Source organism: Dasypus novemcinctus, chromosome 2, assembly GCF_030445035.2.
Source record: "Dasypus novemcinctus isolate mDasNov1 chromosome 2, mDasNov1.1.hap2, whole genome shotgun sequence".
NCBI classification, from domain to species: domain Eukaryota; kingdom Metazoa; phylum Chordata; class Mammalia; order Cingulata; family Dasypodidae; genus Dasypus; species Dasypus novemcinctus.
The window spans coordinates 984,865-994,229 of record NC_080674.1 but is presented as its reverse complement, the minus strand read 5'-3'; the positions used below and the strand labels follow the sequence as shown (position 1 = coordinate 994,229).

The 9,365-nt window shown below is 61.5% G+C and overlaps 1 protein-coding gene across 1 annotated transcript; it reads left to right on the top strand.

Moving 5' to 3' along the window:
• Positions 1-3,534: 3,534 nt before the first annotated feature.
• IRX2 (iroquois homeobox 2) lies at positions 3,535-8,214 on the top strand. The gene is given in 6 exon segments (XM_012525798.2): positions 3,535-3,774; positions 4,740-5,142; positions 5,429-5,664; positions 5,666-6,137; positions 6,810-6,878; positions 7,550-8,214. Coding segments are annotated over 5 exon segments (1,401 nt in total). The 3' UTR covers positions 6,860-6,878; positions 7,550-8,214.
• The last annotated feature ends 1,151 nt before the right edge of the window (positions 8,215-9,365 follow it).

Here is a 9,365-nt window from a genome sequence, read left to right as displayed (position 1 = left end):
CTGTGCTCACCAGCACCAACCCAGGGGCGAGTTAACTCACTTTTTAAACGCACACGTTCGGCGGGAGAAGGGCGGGGTCCAGGCGAGCTGCACCCACCGCCGCCCCGGCACGAGTTGCCGGTGGTCGCGCTTTCCACGCCGTTTTAAGTCTCGGGTTCCTTCTCTTTCCTTCCAGCTCAGATGGCAAGTGGCGAGCCCCACACGCCCAGTGCCGGCGCCCCGGCCTCCCTTCTGCGGAAGAGCCACGCGCCGCGTCGCGCTGCCTGAGCGGCGACTGGGGGCCAGGGCGCATCGCGCGCTCCCCGCGAGGCCGCTGCGCCCGGGGCCCGAGCCCTGGTGGCCCTGGCCGCTCTTCGAGGCCGCGCTGGCACGCCACCAACGTGGCAGGGCTCCTCACCGGCGGCGTCCTTTCATCGTGATTGCCATTTAAGACGACAAAGCCAACTTTAACCTAAGAAGAGGGAAAGTGATTTTGAAAACCCATGGCGCTTTAAAGCGAAACGGAGTTTCTGTATTCCAACAATAACGCAGAGCGTGAGTTTGGAAGTCTGCGGAGGCATTTTAATTTGCTACAGTCACTCCCAATAAAAACGGCATGTAGTACGATTCGACTGTTTAATAGTGCAAGGTAGACGGTTTTTATTAGTAACAGGCAGCAGGATGGAAAATTTAAATTTCAGTGGAGGAGTATAATTGCTGGGTGAAAAATACACGCCAGCAGGGAAGAGGCGGTCCACAGCCGCGGCACCGTGCCCAAGCGCCCGGGACCGCCAGTGCTTCTGCCGTGCGCCCTGGGCCACGGGTCCAGGACCCTCCGAAGCCACGTGGGCTTGTCTGTTAGAGATTTAATTGATGTCAAATCCGGTGTATCTGGAGCAGACGCTCGGGTTTGGAGAGGGGCATGTTTTGGTAGAACTCGCTGTTTTCCCTTCTGCCTCCCGCTGGGGGGGGGGGGGGGAGGTGTGGGGGGGTAGGCGGGGCGAGCCCCTAATGCAAATGAACCCCCAGCAGGAACTGGCCTTTAGAAATGGAAATGCTGGAGGCTCACCCCTGGTAGTTAAAAACTAGACCCGATTCTTTTCACTTAAACTAATGGGATTGGAAGCGCCCCTGGAATGCTGCAACCTAAGCGCGCGCTGAGGCGGCGGGTGAGCCGCTGAGCGCGGCTCGTTTGCGGCGTCTTCCTGGCAGAATTCCCCCAGTGCGGAGCGAAAAGGCAGAGCCCCGACAGGGCGTGCGGCGCGGGGCTGCCGGGCCTCGTTCTTTCTTTTTTAAGCCTGTGGTAATTGACTGAAAATAGCTGCTCTAAACTGAATTAGGAGGTCCCACGTGGGACCCCAGCTATGGCTGAAATGCCCCGCAGGGCCTTTGCGGAGACCCCAGTGGGTGGCACGTGGTGGGCTGGGGGAGGGAGGCCCGTGTTTGGGGGGTGTCCGCCTGAGGGGACACTCAGGGGTGCCTGTGTGTGTGCTGGGGGTGGGTAGTCTCTTAGTGCGGTGTGGCGCGTGGTGAGTGCAGGGGGATGGGGCGTGGGGGTGGCCTGTAAGACGAGTGGGGGGCTTTGTGGAGGGCAGCGGCGGGTGGGAGGCCTGGTAAATAGGGGGCGAGGGTTTGGGGGGTTGGGGGGCTGGTGGAACCTGCGGGATCGCACCTTTGCGGAGTCTCCCTCCTGCCGCGCACAGATGGCCGCCTCCGCCACCCGGACCTGGGGAAAGACCAGGCCGCCTGACGGTGCCAGGTGCCAGGAGGGCTCACCATGCGCCCCGGCCCCCCGCTCTCCCTGCCCTGTGGCCTCGCGCCACCAAGGGGCCGTGGGATCCATTCAGCGCCCGAACCCCTGGGACAGGAATGGACAAACGAAGCCGCACAGAAGGCAGCAGAGCGCGCGGGAGCGGGGACGCGGGGAAGGCGAAGGGACCCGAGCAGCAGCCCCGAGCTCCCACCCCGCCGCCTGCCCAGCGGGCCCTAGGCCCCCGCGGCGCTCTCTTGCCCCCAGGCCTGCACCCGTGATGGGATGCCGGTTGTGTGGGCATCTCCGGCCCGGCCCGCCAACACCCGTACCTCTGCACATCCCCTGAGCGCCCCACACCGGAGGCCCCTTGGGCCTGGTCGCCAGGCGCCCTCTTCCGCCAGCCTCGGGGGTGGAGGTGGCGAAAGTGACCGGGGAGTGCTTGCGCAGCCCCGGGGACCGGGCGCTAAGTAATTCGCCTCTGGGCCTGCCAGGCGCCTCCCAGCCGCCAATTACCTGAGTTACCTGAACTACCTGCGCTGCCCGTTGCAACCGCGCCACCTGCCCGTTGCTTCTCCCGGATTCTCGTAGCGCCAGGGGCGGTGTGTCCTGTAACAGACATTGCCCCGAGTGTGCCTTCTGTCCAGCCGAATGCAAAGAGAGCCAACTTTCGAAAAATTAAAAGAAAATAACCCTTGGGGAAGGGGCGTCTTCCCAGGTGAAGCGGTGGCCGCGCGTGACCCGATGTTCCTAAAGGCGGACAGTCCTGCCGCGGGGACACCACCGCTCACTCGGCGGCAGAGGTTCACCCGCGAGCGCTCAGGCAGTTTGCGGAGAAGGTGCCCTGGACCGGGACCCGCTCGCCGGCGAGGGGGCCTCGGGTGCGCCAGACCGAGCAGGCCGAGGAAGGTGGAAGTGAGAGGGCGCACACCACCCCAAGGCGGCCCGGGCCGCGGGTGCCACTGTCTGCCCCCGCCCACCCCCGCGGCCTCTGGTCCCGGCACTGCGGACCCCGCGCAGCCGTCTGGGCCGGTCTCTTCCGGGTGGAGGGGGCGGCGGCACGCGCCTGGCGTCCCCCCAGTGGCCCTGCCTGGCGGGACTGCGGGCGGCCTCTCCCAGGTGGGTGTGGGCCGAGCTGCCGGTTGGGGAACGGGGGAGTGGCCGCGGGAGCGACCGAGGCGGGGGAGGGGGGAGTGGCTGGGGCGAGGTGGGGAGGGGGCGGGAGTGCGGGGGAGGGGGCCGGGAGTACGCCAGGGTCGGGTGGGGGGTGCACGCCGGGGCGCCGAGCTCGGCCGGCCCAGGCAGCCGGGTCGCGGGCTGGCGCGGCGCGAGCGGCGGCTGCGCCACAAAAGGCTGCGCGGCCCTCCCAGCCGCCGCGCTCCCGCCTCCCTCTCCCCCGCACGCCGGCCCCCCCCACCCCGGCCTCCCTGCCCCTCCCCCGGCCGCGGCCGGGTGGCTGCGGCGGGCCGAGCGGGCGGGGCCGGGGAGGGGGCGGGCGCCCGAATATGCAGATGAGCGCGTGACGGACAGCCGCGCGTTCCAATGTCCCTCGGAAACTCGAGCGCTCCTTCCTCAACTCCTCACTCCCGGCTCCAGGCGCCCCCAAACCCCGACCGCCGGCCCGGCGCGCGGCTGCGCCCACCGGCTCCGCGCCGCCGCCCCGCCGCCCCGCCGCCGCGCCGCCGCGCCGCCGCCTCGGCCCGCGGGCCGCCCGGGCTCGAGCGCGCCCCGGGCGCCCGTGGATGGGGGCCGCCGCGCGCCCTGCCCGCTGCTCGGCGTGACGCGGGCCCGCGCCCCGCGCCACCATGTCCTACCCGCAGGGCTACCTGTACCAGGCGCCCGGCTCGCTGGCGCTCTACTCGTGCCCCGCGTACGGCGCGTCGGCGCTGGCGGCCCCGCGCAGCGAGGAGCTGGCGCGCTCGGCGTCGGGCTCGGCCTTCAGCCCGTACCCCGGCTCGGCGGCCTTCACGGCGCAGGCGGCCCCCGGCTTCGGCGGCCCGCTGCAGTACTCGGCCGACGCCGCTGCCGGCTTCCCGTCCTACATGGTAACCGCGGCGCGGGCGCGGCGGGCGGGCGGGCGAGGGGCCGCGGGGGCGGCGCGGCCGGCGGGGTACGCCCGGCTGCGCTCCCGCCCGGCCCCGGGTCGCTTCCCCAGGAGCCCGGCAAGCGCCCCTCCCCGGGGCCGGGCGCCGCCGTGCCTTGTCCCCGCTGCTGGCGCGCTGCAGCCGGGCGGCGGGTTCTGCGGGGCGGCGACGGGCGGTGGGGCTGGTTTTCGGGGCTGGGGAAAGAGGGGTGCCCGGAGTCGGGGAGGGAGCGGGGCGGCGGGGTCTCCGGGGCGCGGCGCGGCACCTCCCGGCCTCCGCTCAAGTCTCTAGCGCAGGCCTGGCGTTCCGGAAACGGGTCCGCGGCGCCCCGCGCAGTCCGTCGCCCGGAAAGCAGCGCCCGCTCCCCACCTCGGGGTCGGACTGGGCTGTGGACTGTGGAGCGGGGGGCCTCGGCGAGGGCTGCAAACGGCTGGAATTTAAGCGTTCAAGACGGAATTAAAATGCTAATGACCGCGCATTTGAAGAAGTGGAGAGGGTGCCGGGCTTCTCAGTTGCAAATTGGATTTGCGGCGTGGAGATCCATGCCTGGAGGAGCTGGGGCTCGGGGGGTGGCTTTTTTAACCATATAAGGGCGGGTCCGGGGTGACCGGGTGCAGCGGCACTTGGAGTATCCGGAGAAATTCAGGTATCCAGAAACTACCTGTAGGCCTGAGGGCCCGCGCGCGAGCGTCCATCCGTGTGCGCGGCCCAGGGATAATCGGAGAAAGAGATGCCATTTTCTGAAAGTGAAATGGTTCAAAAATCCAAGGCTGCTTCCAAAGCACTTTCGTGATGGACGGCCCTAAATCACCTGCGGCGTTTGTCGGGCGGTGAGGAGCTCGACTCCCGCACCGGAGCAGTAGCGCGGGGACTCGTCGCTTCCCCGGCACCGCGCGTCCCGCTCACCCGGCTCTTGTCGCTTCCAGGGCGCGCCCTACGACGCGCACACGACCGGCATGACCGGCGCCATCAGCTACCACCCTTACGGCAGCGCCGCCTACCCATACCAGCTCAACGATCCCGCGTACCGCAAGAACGCCACGCGGGACGCCACGGCCACGCTCAAGGCCTGGCTCCAGGAGCACCGCAAGAACCCCTACCCCACCAAGGGCGAGAAGATCATGCTGGCCATCATCACCAAGATGACGCTCACGCAGGTCTCCACCTGGTTCGCCAACGCGCGCCGCCGCCTCAAGAAGGAGAACAAGATGACGTGGGCCCCGCGGAACAAAAGCGAGGACGAGGACGAGGATGAGGGCGACGCGGCGGCGAGGGGCAAGGAGGGGAGTCCCGGCAAGGCGCAAGAGGAGACCTCCGCGGAGGACGAAGGTGAGCGGGGCGGCGGGGGAGCTTTCTTCCCAGGCGGGGCGCGCAGAGGGAGCAGCTCGTCCCCCAAGGCCGGCCCTGAGCGCCCGCGGCCCCACAGCCCGCAGGATTGCGCCGCGTCTCTCCGGGCGCTTCCCGGGGAGGTCCGGGGGCTCTCGGACACGCGGCTGGGGATGCGGCGCGGTCGGAGATGGCACAGGCGGGCCTGGTGTCCCAGGACGTGCGACAGAGTGGGTCCCGGGGCCCGCGCCAGCTCCGGGTGTCCCTGACCGTGCCCGCGTCCCCCCAGGGATCAGCCTGCACGTCGACTCGCTCACGGATCACTCATGCTCGGCCGAGTCCGACGGGGAGAAGCTGCCGTGCGGCGCCGGGGAGCCCCTGTGCGAATCGGGCTCGGAGAGCAAGGACAAGTACGACGACCTGGAGGATGACGAAGGCGACGACGAGGAGGGCGAGCGGGACCTGGCGCCGCCCAAGCCCGTGACCTCGTCGCCGCTGACGGGCGTGGAGGCGCCGCTGCTGAGCCCCCCCGCCCGAGCCCGCGCCCCGCGGCGGCGGCAAGGCACCGCTGGGCAGCCGGACGTCGCCGGGCGCGCCGCCGCCCGCCAGCAAGCCCAAGCTGTGGTCGCTTGCCGAGATCGCCACTTCGGACCTCAAGCAGCCGAGTCTGGGCCCGAGCTGCGGGCCGCAGGGGCTCCCGACGGCCGCGGCGCCCGCCTCGTCCGGGGCGCCGCCGGGAGGCTCTCCCTACCCCGCGTCGCCGCTGCTCGGCCGCCACCTCTACTACACGTCGCCCTTCTACGGCAACTACACAAACTACGGGAACTTGAACGCGGCACTGCAGGGCCAGAGCCTCCTGCGGTACAACTCGGCGGCCGCGGGCCCTGGCGAGGCCCTGCACGCGGCGCCCAAAGCCGGCAGCGACGCGGGCAAGACGGGCGCCCACCCGCTGGAACCCCACTACCGGCCCGCGGGCGGCGGCTACGAGCCCAAGAAAGGTAGGCGCCGGGCCCGCGGGGTCCTGGGGGAGGGGAGCGCGCCGGAAAGGGGGGGTCGGCCGGGGGAGGCCCATCGGAGGGCAGAGGGAGCCGTGCTAGAGAGAAGGGGCGCAGGGGTGGGCCGAAGGCGCCCCGTCTTTGCCCTAGGAGGGCCGGCGGCAGGCCGGGAAGCAGAGCTGGCAGGAGATGGCCCTTGCCCGGCTCCTGCAGTAATCTTTGTTATTATGATTACGATTGTGATTATCCCGTGGGCATCAGGCCTTGGGGTTTTAGCAAACACAGATGGCCTCTTAGTGCCCACTGCAGCCTTGCTGCCGACTGCAGTTTCGCTGGTTAAGTCACCATCCAGCTGAATCCCTTTCGCGGCTGGAAAGTGCCGGCTTGTCTCCAAGGCATTCCCTGTTCAGGTTCCTAACCCCCTCCTCCCCCCCCCCCCGTTTCTTAAACCCCCCCACCCGTGGCCTCTGTTACTCATCGGGGTGTGAGCCAATTACACCTGATAGGGGAGTTCGAGAGAGATGCCACGAGCCTTGAAACAGGACAGAAATCTGTCCCCAGGTGGCGGTGGCTAAAGTCGGCTTTCTGCAGATCGTTGACCCCGGGGCGGGGGTGTGGGGGCTGGTGCAGGAGGGGCTGTGGGCACTGCCGACTAACCGCCCCCTCCCCCGACAGATGCCAGCGAGGGCCACGCCGGTGGTGGGGGCGCCCAGCCTTACCTATAGAGGGCCGTACAATCACCAAGTAAGTGGCGCGTCTCGGGCCCAGGGGCCCTGCACCCGCTTCGTGGGTATTTCTTCTTGCCATGGGCGGGAGGACAGAGCGCTGCCATCTTTTCCGGCTTTTTTTTTTTTTTTTCGTTTAAGTGTGCAGAGAATCTATTCTGTTGTATAGAATCCCTTTTTTTTTCTTACCAGTTAATTTATGAAGGATTGTCCCTTTACCAAAATGATATATTACACCCCTGCTATTGTTTTCTTTTGGGGAATAAAAAAACAAACAGATGATTGATACCTGGGCATTTGTATGCAGTTTGGAACCATTTTTATTATGCAAGACATGCCATAGGCACCTTGTTTTGAGGAGCTAGAGCTCCTGAAACTTTGGTATCCATGTCGTGTGCAGGTGACCACAGCTGCAGAGGGACCAGTCAGCTAGCAGCCTCGTCTCTTCAGGCCCGTCCCTGCAGGTGCAAATGGGGTAGCTAGGACCCCGCTGTCGACCCCGCTGTCCACCCTGCTCAAAGCAGCCTCTCCCAAAATACGTTACTTTACAACGAGGCAAAATGACCCATTTCAGGTCTTGAAGCTGGACAAGAGCCAGAACCATTTCCGATGGACTTCTTTTGATAATGTGATTGTATTGGTGTGGGAAAGAAGGATTTGGGATGATTTGGTTTTTCCCTTGGTCCACAGGTAGATGTCACAATTGCTTTGAAAAAAGTCAGCAGGCTGTCCTCTCTTCCCAAGCTAATGCATATACAGATATCCATGTATCCACCCACCCATCTATCTGTCTATCTATCGAGATATATAACAAGATCTCTAAATCTGGACTGCGCCCTGTGCCCCCGGGAGAAGGACGACTCCAGAGCCCTGTCACTGCACAGACTCCGATGATTAGAGCAGACTTTGGCTGGACATATGTGAATTTGTTGGCAATAGTATAGCTTCCCCGATGTACGTGTGACTTTGGAAAACAATCTTGTTTTTTTTTTCCTCAGGATATCTTGAATTGATCACTTCATTGCCACGGTATATATATATATATATATCCTATAGGTGTGATAGAACTGTAAAATTTATTTGTAAAAGATGTACACAGTAGAAATAATAAAACGTGATTGAAGAACTTGAGTACTTAAGAAGTGGAAACAAATTTGATATTTATTTTTATAATGATATAAAGCTTCTAGTAATTTATGCAAGTTGTATTGCAATGGAATCTAAACTTTTTGTAAATAAATTCTGCCTGGTTTTTATTTGAACATTGCTGGTTATACAATCTTTGTCGGTTGTTTAACAAAGATTCTTTACTAATTTATATCTTAAATTGTAAATAAAAACAGACTAGCCTACAACAGCGTGGCGTTCAGGCCTTATTTTTCTAGAAGAGTGGTTCTGGGAGAGAGCAGTGGAGGCGGCAGCTCCCCTCCCCTGGGTGAGCTGACCTCAGACCTTTTGATGAAACTGTGAAGTAATCTCTCCCTTCTCATTTTCATATAAAAAAGGCAGATGAAAGAGATGCACAGGAGGAAGATTTGCACAGTTCTAGATTATTTATATACAAATGTCTTGCAGGAAAATTGAACTTTTGTGCTCTGTGTCTGCACATTGCTAGTTAGTGTAAATAAAAGCCTTGGCAAAATAAAACAATTCAACACCCCTACACATTGGGTCGAACCCTTTTGATATTTCTTTCTGATGCTGGCTTCAGTTGCCTGAACTGGAAAATTGGGATAATGAGGATAATGGAGACTTATACTCTACGGGTAGATTCCTGATGGAGATAATTGTGGGTTTTTTTTTTAAAAAGCCTGAGTTACCCAAATTGGCATAGACTTTTAAACTCTGTTGAATGATTCTTTAACTCTCCTCTTTGTAGAACCCGTGTGAGAAAAACACAAGGTGAAAATCTGGAGAGAGAGATGTCTTTTTCCTTTCAGTGTCTCTTACCCTTAGCCTGGGGGAAAAGGAAAGTTTCCACCACCTTAGACCATGGCTTTGCCGTTGCTTATTCACTTCCTAATTATAGGACAAGTCTAAAAAATGTGGAGTCAAGCAAGGCTCGGCCTTGGATTAGTGTCATAAAAGCAGCAAACCTGTCAGTTTAATTTTCAGCTGGATTTTATGAATATCCAATATAATATAATTTCAGAAAATAAATGAACAATCATTTATTTCCTCTCCAAAGATAAATTGAGTGAATATAACTTACGGTTATAAAACAAGAATAATAGCTTCTTAGATTGCCCTTTAATCAATCATACACTTATTTTTCAAGAGGCTCATCTATTTTATTCCATGATTAATAATGTTGCAGCATGAGCACATTATTGGATCCCAGCGGGGGAGATCCCGGCTGCTTTTAGCTGCTTTGGAATGGTCAGTCGGGGTTCATTACGGGCTGATATGGAACAATTTATAAAATCTTGTCTAAACATCTGCCAGCCCCGATAGGCCGATGTGTCTGGGTAGAAAATTGCCGGGGCCAGTTGATACTGACAAACGG